Below are 19,995 nucleotides of genomic sequence, written 5' to 3' on the forward strand. Positions count from 1 at the left end.
CGGTGTGGCACTAATGTTGTCCATCGGTTTTGTTCCTCCTTTATCACAACCTTAAAACTCCTCCCCTTCACACATGGGCAGACACAGTCACACACGAACAGCAGTTGAACGTCTAAATGGAGATGTGTTAAGAGTGTGTGTGGACAGTGCTGTGCTGGCAGGCTGTCTACACGCCCATCGCTCACACATCCACTCACTCCTATCAGACCTTGAAGTGCATCAGGACCTGTTTACGGTATGGATTGAAGTCATCTGGAACAGTGTCTGAGGAGAAACACAGGCACAGTGCAAGTAGACATCAATGAAAGCATGAGTATGTCGCGCACTTCAACAGCAAAACTTCACAAAAGCACTTTGTGGGCAATACTGGCGCCCCTCTAGTGGAACGAGCTTCCCACTGCTGTCAGGACTGCAGAGTCACTACAGAGTCATTAGTCCGCCATAGACTGAAGACCCATCTCTTCAGGCTACATCTTGACTGTTCCTCCTAAAGACCTCTTCATCCCCACTACCCCCCTGTACAGTTTCTCTACTGTAAATAAAAAAAAATAAAAAAAAGTAATTCTTCCTTTTTCTAGCATTGTGACTGCCAATGGCCCCTGGATGGCCTCATAGATTTTTCTCATGGTGACTGATATAGATGATTCACTTACTTAGACAAATGTACTTGTCGTAAGTCGCTTAGGATAAAGGCGTCTGCTAAATGTAAATGCAATACCCACAATATCACAAACCTGCAACAACCCCTAAAGACAAACAGCTATTTGTTGTGAAATAAAGCAAACAATATCAGGGGTAAGATATTAACCTGCTGCTTCATTGTATAGCTATGGCAAATCATACATTCTATTAGTAACCATTATAGCCTTAATGTATAGTCCATCAATTACAAGTACTTTTAATAGTTATATTATAAGAGGTATAACAATATAAGAGGTATATTGTTCAGCACCAGTATACAAGTACTGTTTGGAGTTGAATACAAAAGTGGTATGTAACCGTTGCATATTTAAATACAATTAAGTATTAGGTACAGTGGAACCTCGAGATACAAAGGAAGTCTCGGAACGGATTAAATTCGTAAGTCAAAACATTCGTATCTCAAATTTTTTAAAAAAAAGGGTTCGTGTGCAGGCGGCTGCCAGTTCTCTCGCGCGCGGCTGCCACTTCTCGCGAAAAAAAAAGGATTCGTATCTCAAATTTTCATTCGTATCTCAGAGCACAAATTCTACGAAATTTCAATTCGTAACTCAAAACATTCATATATTGGGGCATTCGTATCTCGAAGGTTCCACTGTACTGTATATTGGTGCTATTAAGTATGTATACTGGTGCTATTAAGTACTGTATATTGATGCTATTAATTACTGTCTACTGGTGCTATTAGAGGGTAGTGGTACTGTAGCTCAGACTGAGGGGGAGTAATGTACCGTTGCAGCAGTAGCGCAGGTTGGACCAGATGATGTTCTCCTGGGAGAAGCAGAAGACGCCCAGTCGGCCGCCCCTCATAGTCGTGTCAATCACCACGCCCGAGTCAGCCACCATCTCTGTCCCCTCATACAATTTCACCCTGCCACAGATTAGGAACATACCAATGGTCCCAGAGAAATGTCAACATAACATTGAGCAAAGGTAAACGTGTGGGGTAGTATCATTTTAAACATGAGGTTTCTTAACTCCATAGATATTTGTACTTCTGATCTACTATGAGGTGACCGGGCACAAAGTGACAGTCATGCTTTAGACTTTTTAAGTGCTGAAGACTGATCTTGTTGTTGCATACCTCACACAACAGCATAGATGGTAAAAGAACATAGAGGCAGATTAAGCGCAACCAGAGTGAGGATCTTAAAATGGACGATTTGGCTGAGCTATTTCAGCATTGGGAAGGACAGTGAGAGGGGAGTGAGAGAGAACTAGAGGGATTGAGAGAGGAAAAAGGAGGGAGACACAGGGCTGGACCCAGCCTCTGTCCCATCCGCTGCCTGGAGTGCAGTGCTGCAGTGGCCCATTCACCGTCTCTGCACAGCATACAAAGCAGGTGTCCCTCTGTTTGCCTCTGAAAAGGGCCTCCATGCCTCTACAAAGACCTCTCTCTCTCTCTCTCTCACTCTGTTTTTCCCTTCACTGGTCCCCACTGGAGAACCCCTAACCACCCCACCTCCTCCATCCCCTCCACGCTCATGCTCACAAAATGGGCACCAAAAAAATTTAGTGAAAAGACGAAGAAAAGTTTATTTTGAAAATGTGTTGATCCTGATAATATATTGCGAGAAGAAATATTTCTTCACTGTTGTCTGGAAAACATGTTTGTGTAACAACTTTATTACAGTATCATGTAATCATTTCTGTAGTAAGTTCTACTTGCACAAACATTCTATAAAATTACGTTTTCTGCAGATACTGTATGCATGTATAATGTGTTCCTTATGTTATGTAATCTGTCAGACATGACATCCGGAAGTATGTTTTAAAATAGTTATTTCATTTCCTTCTTCCATCATGTCCTTCAGTAACACATTTTCAAATGTTTGCTCTTGCTCGCTCTCTCTCAGACCCCCCACTCTACAGTAGTTTCCTTGGGATCTGCATATGAACGGGTGCCTAGCAAATTCTTGCCAAGGATTTGGTTGACATGACAACAGGGACAATAGAGGGCCAGGGGGACCTGGTCTCTCTGTAAAAGTCACAAAGAGGTTTAGGAGGGAAAAAATATGGAGTAATAATTGGGGAATAGCCACTCACTTGAGACACTAATACTCAGAACTCAAGTCCATTTCTTGAGTTAAGAGTCTGTCAGAGACTTGATTATGAGAACTGAGGACCAGTTCCAATGACCTAAAAACCCTGGATAACAGACGGTGACGTCATTGCATTAGAGCGATTGAAGCATGTGGAAGTCAACAAACTACACCGACCTGATCAACACAATATGTAGAAAATATGCCAATCTCCTTGGTTATTGATAACTAATCATACTGTCAAAGTGTTCAGCATTTTGGTACTCAAAGGGGTATGACAGTACGTCTGGCCTGTAATTACTTACACTTAAACCCGCAGACAAGTGATTTAGCCACAGCTTTCCATACACATGAAAATTATACAATGTTATGTCGATATTTGATTTTTATTTAACCTTTATTTAAACACACTGACCCAAGGTCTCTTTTGCAGGTGCGCCCTGACTACAATATCAATATGATTACAAAACAACATGTGTTTCCCCATTGAAATTAACACACACCAGACAGTGCAAATGTTGTGAACATTTTTTCTAAAAATTGCAGCCAGGACAGCTTTTCATATCCGGGGTGTGTTATATTCTCTAATGAATATGTATACATCACCATCGTCAGAAACGCATGTTAAGAGTTTCACCTCAAACCAGCATGACTACTCATAACAAACATTAAATCTGTCAATAATTTTAAATTGTTTGTGGCTAGGGGCGTCTCACCTGATGTCTCCCACCTGGTGTTAGTGTGTGTGTCTGTGGCTAGGGGGGTCTCACCTTATGTAGCCCACCTGGGGTTATTGTGTGTGTCTGTGGCTAGGGGGCCCTCACCTGAAGTAGCCCATCTGGGGTTAGTGTGTGTGTGTCTGTGGCTAGGGGGGTCTCACCTTATGTAGCCCACCTGGTGTTAGTGTGTGTGTCTGTGGCTAGGGGGGTCTCACCTTATGTAGCCCACCTGGGGTTAGTGTGTGTGTGTCTGTGGCTAAGGGGGAGGGAGGGAGTCTCACCTTATGTAGCCCACCTGGGGCCTGTGGCTGAGTTGCCAGCGGTAGGAGGTCTTGTCCCTCCAGCCCACGTTGCGGGGGTCCTGCCACAGCAGCTTCACCTCCCCGGACGTGTCCCCTGTGTGCCACAGTGCATTACGCAGGAACTCCCCAGGCCCTGTCTGGGACTTCACAGCCTGTGTGTGTGTGTGTGTGTGTGTGTGTGTGAGAGAGCAGGGGGGCAAGGAATGGGGGAAGAGGGTGAGAATGGGATTCATCATCAGCATCACAGAACCTTCTTTACTTTTGTTTATTGTTTAGTTCTCCTAACTGTGAGTTTTATTTGACCCCGTCAACACCTGGTATGAACAAGCATTCTGTGATTGGATTATGGACACTGAGTGAAATCTGACGTTTACACACAGACGATACATTGTGATCAAGGTTGACTAGGATTCCCAATACATTTATAACTTCCAAGCAGGATTTGTTGTATATTTCTCATCAGCCAACGACTTGATCACAAAATATCATTATTTTTGAACCTCAAAGATACCCTAATAGCAAGCTTAGATTTTATGATGTGTTTTGACACAAACTACATCACTATGCTGCATCACGACACCTAAATACGGTAGTTAACTCCCATTCTACTGCTAAATATGAGTCAAAGTCACACAAAGTTTGGTTAAATAGCTAGGTATTAGAATGCATGTGTAACTGCAACAGAGAATGAGGCGACAGTTCTTACAGGTAGGTTATGAAGGCATAGCCAATGTAAGGAGCAGGGCATGCAATTAGTGGTAGTGTGTGTATTTCATAATAAAACATAAATAGTTAACCATCAAATATTTTTATAGTGATTATATACCTGGCCAATTATATACCCAATGCAAGTACCACAGGGACCAACAAGGACAGAGAAATTAAATCAAATGCTGGTAGACATCTTACAGAAATGCAGTAAAGGGAACTTTAGGTTACAGAATGTAACCCTGGTTCCATTTCAGTCGACTCGGTTCAACTTCTCAGTATGGGATATGCACCCCTGCGTTCCCTATTTGCTGAAACACTATTCAATCACCCCTGGAACTGGCAGGGAGAGCTTTGCATGGCCTGTCTGCAGTGGTCTGAACCTAGCTACCTATCTTAACTGTTCCACTGGAAAGTTAACAGCTTTCCCCGGGGCGTTAGGTCGCTTGTTCTTCCTCACAGGAATTCTGCTGATTTAGGCTGATTTAAGTTCTCTCTAGTTTGATTCGCCAAAAAGAGATTGAATTAGTTACTAGCCTACCTAGCCTACTTTCTCTCATGCCCTTCGGGGTGTCATGTGAGTTTTGTTGCTCGCTGGTGGGTGAGCTTTAATTGTGTACACCACCATCCTAGTGCTTCCCCTCTTTTATTACTAGGGCTGTAGCCAACCAATACATTTCTTGGTCGCCAGTTCAGACCCATAGTTGACTAATCGTTATATTATTATAGGCTCAGTGGCGTTTCGTAATTCAAGCTCAGTTATGTAATTGTATCTTCATATCCTACCGTTAGCAAATCAAATATATATATATATTTTTTTTTTTAATCTTTGGATCATTAAATATTCACGGCTGTGCTTTAGTTTATTTTTCTTGAGTATGGAAGCTCGGAAATGCGTGAAATTTGCTGTTTTTCACAGCTGGCTGGCTCAGAGCTTCTGTTTTCTATGGTGGTGGAGCCATTCCTGTTCTAGCCCCACCACCATCAGAAAATGCACTGGTTTGAGTTGCAGCGCTGATCAAGATAAGTTAATGTTCTACTATAATACAGAGCATTTACAATAAAAATGTATTCAATAACTGCAGAGGACAAAGCATTTGATTATGGCCTGCTTTATCAGAATATCGGTCAAATGCCCTGTCCTCTGCAGTGTTTTCCACACTAGTTAACACTTGGTTGTAGCATTGCTTGGCTAGCTAGCCTATGATACACAACCGTTAGCCTGCTCCCCCCAATCCACTGTAGCCTGGCTCTCTAGCATTCACCACACTCTGTGAAGCTACACTAGCTGGCTAATGACAGGGTGGTTGGCAATAATAAACCCACACTCTGTAATTACTATAAACCACTACCAAGCTACTTTCCCACTCAGCTCCTGCGCCTGGGAACGTATGCGTTAAGGTACATGCAGTAACCTCAAGTCAGTAGAACCTCAAAAAAGTGTAAGGGGAGGCCCAACTGGCTGCAGCTCAGATCTCTCAGACAGAGATACCTGAATGAAGGCCCAAGAAGTAGCAGTTCCTTTAGTGGAATGGCACGGATCCCCATGGGGGCCTGAAAACTGTACGCCTCAGCGATATCCTTCACTAACCAGTAGGAGAGGTGATAGCCTCCACTGTCCAGTTCGAGAGGTGTTGTTTGGACAAACTCTCTGCCCCTAGCAGGGTTGGCAAAGTAAACAAACACTTGATCACACCCTCTGAACAACTTTGTTCTGTCCATGTAGATGTGCAGGGCTCGTACTGAACATAAAGTGTTCAGACACTGTTAGTCTCGGGAAGGGGACGGTGGAAGGGAATGAATAACATGTTACCAACAAAAAGGAAAAGATTGCTTCTCCCTCGCTCTGCGGCTTCAGCTCTGTGCCTGAGTTGATGTGAGAGAGTGGAGCCCAGGAGGGGACCAGCCCCTCCCCCTCTGCTCTCATCAGCTGAGGAAGGAAAAAATCTCTCTCTCTCTCTCTCACTCACTCTCTCACTCTCTCACTCTCCCGGGAGAAAAGGGATTTATTCTCAGGGTGGAACATTTGCTAAACTACAGGAAAATATTCAACCCTTGTAGAGAGGAAGAGGAGGAAGCCTGGGCACTCATGGTGACCACGTTCGGAGGCAGACCCAGTGTTTAGGTTGGACTCTCATGGGCCAGGCCCATTGGTCCATCAACTTTGGGGTGGGTCGGGGACAGCAGCTCCCTGCTCTGCAGGAGGTGCCAAGGCTGTGTGTAAAGGAGGTATAATCTCAGCCAGCCACAGCCTTCTTGGCCAATACGGCGAGATTGGGATAGACTGTGCGCTCTAACTCTGTCCAGAATGGGGGAATTAGGCCCAAGGGAAGGAAGGCATACAGAAGCGTGTCAAGCCACTGGTGGGCCAGCAAGTCCACACCTAGCGCTGTGAACTGTCATCGCGAAGAACAGGTGACAGTGCGTGTTGTCCTGTGATGCATAAAGGTTAACGGCAGCCCTGCCGTAGAGTCTTGAACCCTTCTTGACGACCGCTGGATGCAGTCCCATTCCCCTGGTAGGGGATTCCCCCAGAGTACATGAATGGGATCACCTGTATGCTATCAAAAGCACAGAAAACAGGTTTCAAAACAGCTCCACGCAAAATGTAAAACATGATTTAGTTATCAGGGTTCCGTAGAAAAATATGATATTGTTTTTACAGAAAATGTTCTGTCATTGTGCTTTTGGATAGAATGGTCACCCACGACTGCGTGGCCATGCACAGCTCCAACACCAGCATGGTTTGCTGATGACACCACCGTGGTTGGCCTGATCTCAGACAATGACAAGTCAGCCTACAGGGAGGAGATAAATGTCCTGGCTGACTCAATGTCAGCAAAATCAAGAACTTGAACTTGAATGAACTAGCTACTTCAACCAAATGATGTCATCCGTGTTGTTCCGCTCAAGTGAGCAACAAGTTTCACATTCTAGGGCAGGAATGTAATAAAAAATGAGTTCTAAACAGAGGACAAAACAAGTTCTCAGTTCGAATAATATAAGTTTACGCTTGTAATAGTGGAAATAACAAATTGTTTTTATATCACATGCATGTATAGCCCACAAAGACATGAGATGGCTATAGAACTTATAGTGGAGTTGTTTTCAAGTAGTCATACATGTAGCATACAGGTGATACCATTCATGGACACTGGTATGGCTAAATGCTAGCCCCGGAGCTAGCCAAAGAAAGCCCAAGAATGAAAATATGACCGAAAAAGTGCCTAGATGAGCCTACGACACTCTTTAACCCTTTAAAAAATGGGTCAGGGTGTGAGATTCTTACTCTCAAAGAACAAAACATTTCCCCATGATTCAAATATGTGTTTGTAAATGTTTGTACTTGTATCCAGGATTCCCTATTCTGACCTATTCTTGGCCATCATTTCATCCCATGCAGTATAATGTAATCATATGTGTGTGTCTGTTGAACAGGCATTGGATAAGTTAATTGGTAAGTCCCTCCCTCCAATTGAGTTTGATTGTTCGCAGGTGTTTTATTATTTGATATACTGAGCTCTCTTTTCAACTTCGCCCTACCATGAAATATCTAAGCCAAATGTTTACAAGTTATCCAGCATAAGTATTAAAGAGGGTTCCAGTATACCCCTTACAGAGGGTTCTACCTATAATCTAAAAGGGTTCTCCTGAAGCTGAAGAACCCTTTGTGGTTCATCATTATGGTTCTAGTAAGAACCATATCCCCCCCCACCTGTTTACTGACCTTTAACTGCAGGCCCGGCTGGGCCATGGACCTGAAGGGTACAGACTGCCAGTAGGTCTGCTCCGTCTGTTTCCACATCACCACGTAGAAGCTGGACGAGTCCTGGTAGCCGAAGATGAAACCTGCGTAGTCGTCGTCCGTCACCGTGTTGATGTGGAACGTCCCCTCAAAGTCCACCCCGTTAAACGCTGTGTAGCCTGGGAGGTCATTCAGTTCACTTCAGTGTCGTTTGGTTCAGGGCAGTCAAAGTTTCATTACATGTCTTATGTACCTTCATTCCAATTAGACGGTCCTATTGAGATAGGTTATCTAATTTCTCAGGGATACATGGCTAGAATTGTTTTGTTCACAGCACTGGCCATAGATCATTGTTGAGAAGGCTAGCTCTACAACCCAAAGTAAATACAGTGCAAGACAGGGTGAAAAAACAAAGATAGCACATACATGAAATGAAGCACAAATTGGATCTAAAAAATGATATTCAACCATAATTGAAGGAAAATGAAAAGGGATTGGACCAAGTGCAACAATCAAAGATTGATGCAGACACTGAAGCAGATTGATTGATCTCAATTCAATTCAGCAACTTTTCAGTGCACAGCAGTATTAAAGAACATAGATCTGTGAATGTGATTTAGAGGACTATAAAGAGCCACAGCACCAGAAGGAAGAAGCAGAAGAACACATAAAAACGGGAGACAGAGCTTGTATTAGGCTGACAGGACCCACTTACCCACAGCTAAACCAGGATCACTATTCATGGTCTGAACAATTTCCATGCCCTGTAAAAAAAGAGAAAAAAAGGACAGCTATTATCATGGTTGTGTCTGAAATTTAATCTTCCATCCATTTTCACATTCTGTAGGAACAAGTAAAAAAAAAACACAAGCACACACAAGTCAAATGTTTTGGTCACACCTGTGTTACAGTTTACAGTGCCTTTGGAAAGTATTCAGACCCCTTAACTTTTTCCACATTTTGTTGTGTTATAGACTCAATTTAAAATGGATTGAATTAAAAGAATTTGCCATCAATCCACACACAATACCCCAGGATGACAAAGCGAAAACACGTTTTTTGAAATGTTAGTAAATGTATTAAAATTAAAATACAGAAATACCTCATGTACATAAGTCTTCAGACCCTTTGCTATGACACTCTTAAAATGAGCTAAAATGCAAAAATGTCATCAACAAATCACTCAATAAGTGGAATTGAGTCCATCTTAATGCAAGCATAATAGTTCATGTAATTTTGAAATTAATATCTTTGTTTTTAGAGGTTCTCTGATTTGCATAGGAATCAATTACACACTGTGTGGATTAGGATGTCACTACCAACCCAGCAAATTTCATAATTTTCTCTTGATCCTGACAAACTCCCCCGTCCCTGCCAGTGACAAACATACCCATAACTTGTGCTGGATTTGCAGTAAAATAAATTTTTTGTAGTAAAACCAAATAAACACATTTTCAGCCACTCTTTGCCGTATCACTTGAATTCATTATTGAAAACAATTATGGATATGAGATTATTTTCCATTAAGGAATTGTTTTTGGCCACTTGGTTATAGACCAATTTTGTAGAGTGACTGAGATGATGTTGTCCCATCGACTGCACCATTCAACTAGATTTTTGCAAGTCTCCCCAGGCCTTATAGTTGCGTTCCTGAGCAGTTTTGTTCCTCTCCATTTGCTCAATTTGTAATGACAACCTGATCCACACAGTGATTCCTATGCAAATCAAAGACCCTATAAAAACAAAGATATCCATAATTACATGAAGTATTATCCTTGCATTAAGATGGACTCAATTCAACTTATTGAGTGATTTGTTGATGGCATTTTTACATTTTAGCTAATTCTAAGAGTGTCATAGCAAAGGGTCTGAATAGTTATGTACATGAGGTATTTTTGTATTTCAATTTTAATAAATTTACTGAAATTTCTAAAAACCTGTTTTCGCTTTGTCATACTGGGGTATTGTGTGTGGATTGATGGCAAATTCTTTTAATTTAATTCATTTTAAATTGAGTCTATAAACCAACAAAATGTGGAAAAAGTGAAGAGTTCTGAATACTTTCCGTTAGGGTTAGAGTTAACAATAACCCTAACAATAACTGTTGTATGTAATGTGTAACAAGTATTGCAATTACTCATTGTTAAACTATATTTACACTAGCCATGTGTACATGTGTACAATGTAGCAAAGAGTAAATACAATTGTTACACTGTACTTAGAAGAAGAGTAATATGGACACTGAAGGGTTCCCAAGATTCTTTCAAAAATTACCAAGTAAGTTAATTTTGATTGATTGGTTAGTGTGGTTAGTTAGTCAATTAATTAGCATATACTTCTGTTTATTAATAAAGTCAATCCAAAATATTTTATTTTGTGGTGAACTATTCCTTTACCACCACAAACATTCAAGGTATTACCTCCTAGTTGCCAGTTGTTCACTTTAGCTAGAGAGGTCAATGGTCACCTGATTGAGCACCACCCAATTAGGGTCGATCTGGGCGTCACCCTCCGGGTCTAGGATGACCGTCTGATAGGCTCTGAAGTCAGTCAGCGTGACCTCAGCACTCTCAGGGCAAACGTCAATCAGATCTATGACCGAATCGTTGTCGAAGTCATTCTCACACACGTCACCCACCCCGTTACCTATGAGTGCCACGCAGAAAGAGGAAAGAGGTGACGATATTATGTATGCCAGAAAGCAGTGTTTCCTCTTCCAGTAGTGGGGTGCTGCAGATACAAATGTAATATAGAGCTAACATGATTCCCTAAACTTCATGCCAGAGAATCATCTTGGTTCCATGTTTTTACATCACTGTCTGACCTTTCTGTAATATTCTTCTTGAATAAGCCCCTGTTGTTTGCAGACCTCAAAAACATACTTCAAATAATGTTAAATACTTGACCTGAACTTGATTTAGTTTGCCTGGTACAACTAAACCAATCAAATAGTCCTGAAAGTGCAAACTTCATGCAAAATCAAGCACACACATCAAATACAGCCTTCCATATGTAGTGGAAAGAGGAAGCATTTAGTCTTCTTTTAGCTCAGACATTTTGGATTTTAAGTCAAGAACAGTTACTATGGGGTCAAGGTAGAGATTCTCAGCTTCAATTCAATGTATTTTTTTTAGATTGGGTTCAACATTTAGAAAGTACAAAATGTTTTGAACATACTCCCCCCCTATTTCAGGGCTTGTTCGACAATCCTTTGCATACAATAACTGCCTGAAGTCTGTGACCCATTGACCCCACCAGACACCAGGTATCTTCTCTGGTGACGCTCTGCCAGGCCTGTACTGCAGCCATGTTCAGTTGTTGTTTGTTTTGAGGATGTTTTAAAATGTCATCATCAGGAAATGAAATGCATGTTCAATTGGATTTCTATCTGAAGATTGACTTGGCCAGTCAAGAACTTTCCGCTTTGTGGTGCTGAAAAATTCCCTAGTTGCTATGGCAGTATGTTTGGGGTCATTGTCTTACTGTATGATGAAGCGCCATCCAATGAATTTGGAGGTATTTGCTTGTACTCGAGCAGACATTATAACACGTTATGCTGCTGCTGTCAGCAGTAACGTCATCAATTAAGACACGTTAGCCAGTTCTTGTGGCAGCTATACATGCCCAAACCATAGCACCCCCTGATGAGGTGGTATGACCTGATGAGGTGGTATGCTGTAAATCTTGGGTTAGATCCTTATTTCTCCAAACTTTTCTCTTGCAATCACCGTGGTACATGACATTATTATCTGTCCACAAGACTGTTTTCCAAACCTCTGCAGGCATTTTAGGTACTTTTTAGCAAACTGTAACCTGACCATCCATTTTGTGGAATAACTGTACAGCTCTTTACCTACGCTGTACATTTTAGTTGTTTGCACCTTGCAGTGAAGCCTCTGTAGTTTGGTTGGTGACGTATTCTGTGGATGGTAGTTTCTGACACATTCACACCTACCTCCTGGAGAGTGCTCCTGATCTGTGGGACAGTTGTTTTTAGGGTTTTCTTAATTGTGGTGTGCATTCTTTGGTCATCCACTGTAGAAGTCTTTCTTGGCCTACCAGCCCGTTTGTGATTGCTGAGTTCACCAGAGCTTCCTTTCTTTTTTAATGATGTTATAAACTGTTGATTTTGGTAAGTCTAAGGTTTTGGCTGTTTCTGATTGATTTTGTTTTGATATTTCAACCAGAAACATCTGTCAAGCCAATTTTCCAATATGAAATAGTGGGACTATGTATATATATATAAAAAAAAATAAAAAATAAAATCTAAATGGTGAAACCAATCTGAAAACATTGGACATTTTACAGATACAATCATCACCTGGTCATTTTTTTTATATTATCTGTAATCGGAGAGGATTCCTGTCTATTTCAATAAAATAACTTAATTGGCCAGTTTAGCTGTCTGTAAATGAATGGGAGATGTGTGCGATATGCATGCTGACATGATTGGATTAGAGCAGTGTACTGCCCTCCTTGAAAATAACATGAAGGAACCATTCGTGAGGAGGACATGCTCGCTAACATGCATTCTGAACGACTTGTGCAGCTCAGTGGCATTCTAAACCACCCGCTCCATAATTGTAAGGATGTAAATCACACTCCTGGCTGTCCTAACACGAGTTTCATACGATTACGAGTATCACATCCTACATAACGGATACAAGTACGGATACGAGTATTGTATAAAGAGATTGACAAGCCCCTAATGGTTACCATCAGAATCCTTCTGGTTGGGATTGATGATGAGCCTACAGTTATCTGCCACATCAGAAATCCCATCATTGTCATCGTCGTCATCACAGTCGTCCCCTATTCCGTCATTGTCAGAGTCAAGCTGGGAGCTGTTGGGAATGTCTGGGCAGTTGTCCCGGGAATCCTGATGGCCGTCCCCGTCCCTGAAACACAGACAGAGAGAATATAACTTTATTAGTTTAGTTACACTTCATCACACAGTTATTATTTTATCATGTGTTAACTTTGGATATACATGGTAGAAAATTGAACAATAATGACTTCATTATGTTCACATTTTTGTATGTGTCTCTGACACAGTTGCTTTGTGCTACTACGTAATATTCAGTGCTATGTACTGTAGTTACCAATTCTACTTGAAGTACCAAAAGTATCCATTGTTACAACATAGTTTGTTAAAAGTACTATATTTTATACCAGCTGAAACTGGAGAGTAGTTATTATCTGGGTAACTGACTGCTTCTGCATAGAATGAGAATTGTTCACTGCCACTGAATGAATGAGGATGTATTTTGTTTGATCATGTTGAATATCTAACAATTGCAGTACAAAAATTAAGTAAATACAGATGTGAGTGAGATGTGTTGACATACAAACCACAGCAGGTGGAAGTAAGTGAGTTTGAGGGTCTTCAGCAGGTGTATGCTGCAGCAGGTATGGCACTGTATGACAGCAGTAGCAGTGTGTGTGTGTGTGTGTGTGTGTGTGTATACACTGTATGACAGCAGTAGCAGTGTGTGTGTGTGTGTGTATACACTGTATGACAGCAGTAGCAGTGTGTGTGTGTGTGTGTGTGTGTGTGTGTATACACTGTATGACTACGGTAGCAGTGTGTGTGTGTGTGTGTGTGTGTGTGTGTGTGCGTGTGTGTGTGTATCCACTCACTGAACACTTCATTAGGAACACTACACTAATACTGGGTAGGGCCTTGCTTTGCTCTCAAAACAGCATCAATTCTTCGTGGCATTGATTCCACAAGATGTTGGAAACATTCCTTTGAGATTCCGGTCCATGGTGACATGATTGCATCACGCAATTCCTGCTGATTTTTCAGGTGCACTTTCAAGCTGTGAATCTTCTGTTCTACCACATCCCAAAGGTGTTCTATTGGATTCTGATCCAGTGACTGGGAAGGCCACTGAACAACAATGAACAATGAACATTGTCATGTTCATGAAACCAGTTTGAGACGACTTTTGCTTTGTGACATGGTGCATTATCATGCTGGAAGCCTGGAAGATGGGTAAATTGTGGCCATGAAGGGATGCACATGGTCAGCAACAATACTCAAATAGGCTGTGGTATTCAAGCGATGATTGATTGGTATTAATGCGCCCAATGTGTGCCAAGAAAACATTCCCTACACCATTACACCACCTCCACCATGAGAAGGTGTACAGGTGTTCCTAATAAAGTGCTCAGTGAGTGTATATATATATATACACTGTATGACTGCAGTAACAGTGTGTGTGTGTGTGTGTGTGTGTGTATATATACACTGTTTGCTAAGGACAGACTCACGTGTCCTGGTTGGTATCACACACATCCCCCACCAAGTCGTTGTCAATGTCCGTCTAGAGGAAGAGGAGATTAGAATAAGACAAAAAAAAGAGACAGAGACCACTGGTGAGGATGATTCTAGTGGTCTTTATAACAGGTCCTTCCATCTGGCAGACGGTATCGGAGCATCCTGGCCCTGTTAAATAATTTTAATAAAACAAAATTACCTGCATTGGGTTGCTGATCTCAGGACAACTGTCACATGCGTCCCCTACCCCGTCCCCGTCCCTGTCCGTCTGCATGGGGTTGGGAACCTTTGGGCAGTTGTCCAGGACATTGGGGATACCTGAAACACAGGATGGCCAAGAGGAAGCAGTCATAGATCAGGTGAGGGGTTCACAGGAGAACAAGATTTGTGGAAGATTAATTTGGTGTGTGTGTGTGTGTGTGTGTGTGTGTACACATATACAATGCCCTCCATATGTGTTTGGAAAGTCTCACTCACATACACCACAGATTCAATCAACAAACATTATTTAGTAGAGAAGGTGCTTGAAATGAGCTGGGGAGTTTAACCAAAATTGTGTGGTTGGGTTCTGACTTGCGACGTCTACCGACTGTGATGGTTTTATGAACGGTGTGGTTCTAACTTGGCTGGCAGTGGTGTTACCAAGCCTGCCTCGTCCTGACTTATTGCTGTTTTTCTTGCTTTCCTGCAAGGTCTTTTTTCTACCAGACATGTTTTACTTGGACCTTTTATAGTAGGCTACTCTTTACTTGTGAATATTACTGCACTGGATATCTGGGCATAACTTAATACTGGTATATGCCAAATATCAAATGTTTTAGTGACTATGAAGGGAGACTCCTGCTTAGAGTAAGAGGGACATTTAGTGTGCGAAGGATGTAACCGGCTCGTCGAACTACAGGCAGACATCCTCCACCTCACAGAGATGTCCTCCACCTCACAGAGACATCCTCCATCTCACAGAGACATTCTAACCTTCCAACCTCTGTTTACTTAGAATAAATGACTCACTTTGATTATAATTCCATTATATACATATCTTGTGTTATATATAATATATTTATCTCAAGTATGCCGAGATCGTCCCTCTAACACAATATTACCGACTTCAATGCGTGTCATTGAGGTACAATAAGCCTATCCATTAGAATTGCTCAAATATGACCCCTGTTGGTTGTTTTGCCGAGGTGTAAGACCCACAAAAAAAGTGTGAATAAGGCAAATAGACTCACTACCGCTATCGCAGTAACTGTACTCTGCCATCATTGACAAATTCATATATTAAACACTGACCTACTGTACACAACAATTTTGGAATTTTTCAATCCATCTAACATTGAGTAAGTTAAAGCAGATAATCTCCAAGTTCCAATCAATAGAATTCAGTCAGTTTTCGCTGTCTTAAAAGGGAACCCCAGCGAAACAGGGGAAATTGTTATTGTTCCATTAACTCCTCGACTGTGTTAACGCTAGGCCGTCACTGTAAATAAGAATGTGTTCCTAATTGACACCTGGTTAAGGTTAAATAAATAAATAGATTGTCTGTCAGAGTTTGCACCTCTCTCTTTCAGTGAGACCGGCGAAGCACCCAAAGGGGCTGCGTCACAGGGTCACATGCCCTCATCCCAACTGCAGGGTTAGATAGGGTTTTGTAAAATGTTGCAAATCGTGGATCAAAATAAACATTCTATCCCAGCAAAGTATTTTTTTGGAAGCCTGTACTTTCTGTACCTTCACCACAAATAGAAATTGCTGGATTATAGTCAAAATAAAAACAAAACACTTATGAAGGACACTATCTATATATATATATATATATATATATATATATATATATATATATATATATATATATATATATATATATATATATGTGTGTGTATATGTCTTTGTGTATAAGAAAACAAATACACACCATCTCCATCTATATCATTGTCACAGGCATCCCCTTGCCCGTTGGTGTCTGTGTCTCTTTGGTCGATGTTAGGGACATTGGGGCAGTTGTCGCAGGCGTCACCAAAAGAGTCAGTATCTGAGTTCTGTTGATCTTTGTTGGGCATCAGTCGACAGTTATCCTGGGAAATGTTACTGACAGTCAGCTTTGCTTTATCATGATCGTCATTCATATCATCACCACCATACTATCGCTCACATGGACACACATACTTATGCATGCACACATACAAACCACACACACACACACACACACACACACACACAAACACCTCAACGTTTTTGATCCCGTCTCCATCTGCGTCCTCATCACACTGGTCTCCGATCCCGTCATTGTCAGCGTCCTCCTGTCCTGAGTTAGGAGTGTTAACACAGTTGTCCTGGGAGACACCAGACCACAGTCAGGTTAGGTTGTTATGATGTATCTACACTAATCAGCAAATACATGGCAACAAGTAGTCTTTTTACCTAATAGTGTCTTAATAATGAATAGGGGTCAGGAAGTTTTGCTAACCATGTGACTTCACCAGGAAAAACTCAGGGAGATCGTCTGGTCAGGAAAAACTCCTGCTCCTGTCCTACTGTAAGGTTACTACATTATTCCCATAATTGAATAACAAATTAATTGGATGCTATTCATAGGCTAGTCACTATACACTGATGTGAGTCCTTGATATGCATGTGTCAACATTAGGGTTGGGGCAAATTGCTTTCATGTTCAGGAAGTGTTTTGAAACTCCAATTTAATTTTCAATTAACAGTAGAATGTAAAAAGCACAGTTTGGTTGCTAGCCATTGGAACATACAGTGTACCTAGATTTTCAGATTTAAGATGTAATGAAAAGTAATTGAAAATGAATGCCCTTTTTTTAAATTACCCAATTGGGATTCAATTCCCTTTTGGAATTGATGGAATTGAAAAGTAATTCAGTGTGTGTATGTGTGTGTGTGTGTGTGTGTGTGTGTGTGAGAAATTGTAAAAGCAGACCTGTTTGCAGTGCTTGTTGTTGTCCATGCAGGGGAGAGAGCGGTCTGGGTATCCATCTATGTCTGTGTCTGTCCCACATGTGTTCCCATTGCCAGCCCAGCCCACGTTACACTAAAGAGAATGGAGAGAGACATTAACAGGTACAGTGCTCTGTGTAAGTACAGTGAAGCATTTATTCTTCTTTCGGCTGAACACTCGAATGGATTTGAAATCAAACAATTACTATGAGGTTAAAGTAGAGATTCTCAGCTTTTATTTGATGGTATTAGTGTACATATTGGTTGTACCATTCAGAAATTACACCACTTTTTATGCATTTCAAGATACCCAAAAGTGATGGGACAGATGTATTAAATGTCCAAAATAAGCACTCATGTTTAGTATTTGGTCGACAATCTTTGCCTGCAACAACTGCCTGAGGTTTGCGACTCACTGACTTCATTTTCAGTTGTTGTTTGTTTTGAGGTATTTTTGCTTAAAATGTTATCATCAACAAATGAAATACATGTTCAATTGGATTTAAATCTAAAGATTGACTTGGCCAGTTTCTACTTTTTGGCATTGAAAAAACTCCCTAGTTGCTAACATCATCAATTAAGACAAGTAAGTTCTAGTGGCAGCTGTACATGCCCAAATCATAACACCTGAACCATTGTATCACAGATGAGATGCTGTAAATCTTGATCCTTTTTTCTCCAAACTTTCCTCCTGCAATCAGGATAATAGTGATCTTATTTGTCCACAATAACCTTTTCCAGACCTCTGCAGGTTTTTTTAGGTACTTTTTAGCAAACTGTAACCTGACTATCCTTTTTGAGGATAACTAGTGGTTTGCACCTTGCAGTGAAGCCTCTGTAGTTTGGCTGGTGACGTATTCTACGGATGGTAGTCTCTGACACATTGACGCCTACCTCCTGGAGAGTGTTACTGATCAGTTGTTTTGGGGCTTTTCTTAATTATGGTGAGCATTCTTCAGTCATCCACTGTGGATGTCTTCCTATTTTTCTTTTTAATTATGTTCTTTTTAATGATGTTGATTTTGGCAAGCCTAAGATTTTGGCTATGTTTCTCTGATTTTTCAACCCAATAATGACTTCCTTGACTTTCATTGACACCTCTTTGGTCCTCATGTTTACAGACACCAATAGCAAACTCCAAAGGTAAATACAACGCCTAGAATCAATACTAGATATTGACAGCTCTCTTATGCCTGCAAATGATGTGACGGAACACATCTGAATAACCAGAAAGATCTGCCAAGCCAATTGTCCCATTTCTTCTTTTCTTACCCTAAAATAGGGGGACTATGTATAACAAGTGTTGTAATTTCTGAATGGTGAAACTGTACACAAATAAAAGCTGACAATCTCTACTTTTACTCATAGTAATTGTTTGATTTAAAATTAAAACTTCTGGAGTGTAGAGCCAAAAGAAGAAAACATGCTTTACTGTCCCATTACTTATGCAGGGCACTGTATATTATTCATATGACGTTAAGAGAGATGGTATGCACACATGTAAAAATATTTAGCCTAGGTGCTAAATTGAAGTGTCAACAAGAGAGCACTGGCTGCTGCTCCCAAAATGTGTTAGTTTATTACGATCCCAACTGGGTCTTAGTTTTACTCATATAATACATGCTTTCATTACACAAATCATATTATATCTTGAGGCTGGCAGTATTAGCTTTCAGGGTAATTTTGCTCCACCCCCCCCCCCCCCCCCCCTCCATCCACCCAGTCCTAGAATTCACAAAGGCATCAGCATTTATTTGGCATCAAAGTATCCGAAAACTGTGCCATTGCAGTGGTATTGATATGTTTCTATAATATCCTTTGTTTTTGATGGAGCCATCAAAAAATTAACATAATGGACCTTATCCGACCTTTCTACACCAAAATGTTTTATTTCCTGTACCTTTGAAGACCTTACTACTGCAGGAACTCACCGAACAGGAGACCTCTCCGTTCCTCTCGATGACACAATGTGCATTGGCGTCACAGGGATTGAAGCTGAGCGTGGCGCAGGAGTTACGGGGGATGCAGCCCGTCGTCTGGTTGCCCAAGAAACCCACCTTGCAGCTGCCACACCTGAACGAGCCCTGGGAGAGGGAGAGGGAGGGGCTGCAGTCTCATTTGTGGAGATTGGAAACTACTGATCCATTTGAACAGGCACATTAACATAGGAGCAGTGAGAGCAGACTTACAATGGTGTTGGTGCATATAGAGTTGGGTACACAGGCGTTGGCCAGTTCAACACACTCATCGATGTCTGTACACTCCTATGGACAAAAAGTTACTGTAATCAGGAAATCTATAGTGTGTGTTAACTTGAAAACTGAAAAGTGTGTGTGTGTGTGTGTGTGTGTGTGTGTACCTGCTTGTAGTTCTTGGCATACTCCAGTCCCACCCCAGTAAGGGGTGGACCCCAGAGTCCCGGGGGGCAGGGGTCACAGGAGAAGCCTTTAGCTGTGTTGATACACGCACTAGGGGAGTAACAGGGCTGGGCCATCGAACACTGACAGAGGAAGGAGAGGAAGGAGATAGGGAAAGAGAG

At 41.5% G+C, this 19,995-nt stretch overlaps 1 protein-coding gene across 1 annotated transcript in view; it reads right to left on the reverse strand.

The window, feature by feature from the left end:
* Window positions 1-202: 202 nt before the first annotated feature.
* The window catches only part of thbs3a (thrombospondin 3a), a gene marked incomplete at its 3' end in the record, with an annotated part of 53,384 nt that continues 33,591 nt past the window's right edge, over window positions 203-19,995 (reverse strand). Inside the window, exons 17-31 of the mRNA XM_083679483.1 lie at window positions 19,816-19,956; window positions 19,646-19,720; window positions 19,388-19,540; window positions 17,440-17,550; window positions 16,724-16,831; window positions 16,414-16,573; window positions 14,698-14,816; window positions 14,492-14,544; window positions 12,932-13,113; window positions 10,683-10,861; window positions 8,931-8,979; window positions 8,198-8,394; window positions 3,742-3,914; window positions 1,431-1,570; window positions 203-264 (exon numbers count right to left, since the gene is read on the reverse strand). Of these exons, the coding sequence (XP_083535609.1) occupies window positions 203-264; window positions 1,431-1,570; window positions 3,742-3,914; window positions 8,198-8,394; window positions 8,931-8,979; window positions 10,683-10,861; window positions 12,932-13,113; window positions 14,492-14,544; window positions 14,698-14,816; window positions 16,414-16,573; window positions 16,724-16,831; window positions 17,440-17,550; window positions 19,388-19,540; window positions 19,646-19,720; window positions 19,816-19,956 (1,902 nt within the window). The remainder of the gene's footprint in view (window positions 265-1,430; window positions 1,571-3,741; window positions 3,915-8,197; window positions 8,395-8,930; window positions 8,980-10,682; window positions 10,862-12,931; window positions 13,114-14,491; window positions 14,545-14,697; window positions 14,817-16,413; window positions 16,574-16,723; window positions 16,832-17,439; window positions 17,551-19,387; window positions 19,541-19,645; window positions 19,721-19,815; window positions 19,957-19,995) is intronic.

Source organism: Argentina silus (genome assembly GCF_951799395.1).
Source record: "Argentina silus genome assembly, chromosome: 10".
Classification (NCBI taxonomy): Eukaryota; Metazoa; Chordata; class Actinopteri; order Argentiniformes; family Argentinidae; genus Argentina; species Argentina silus.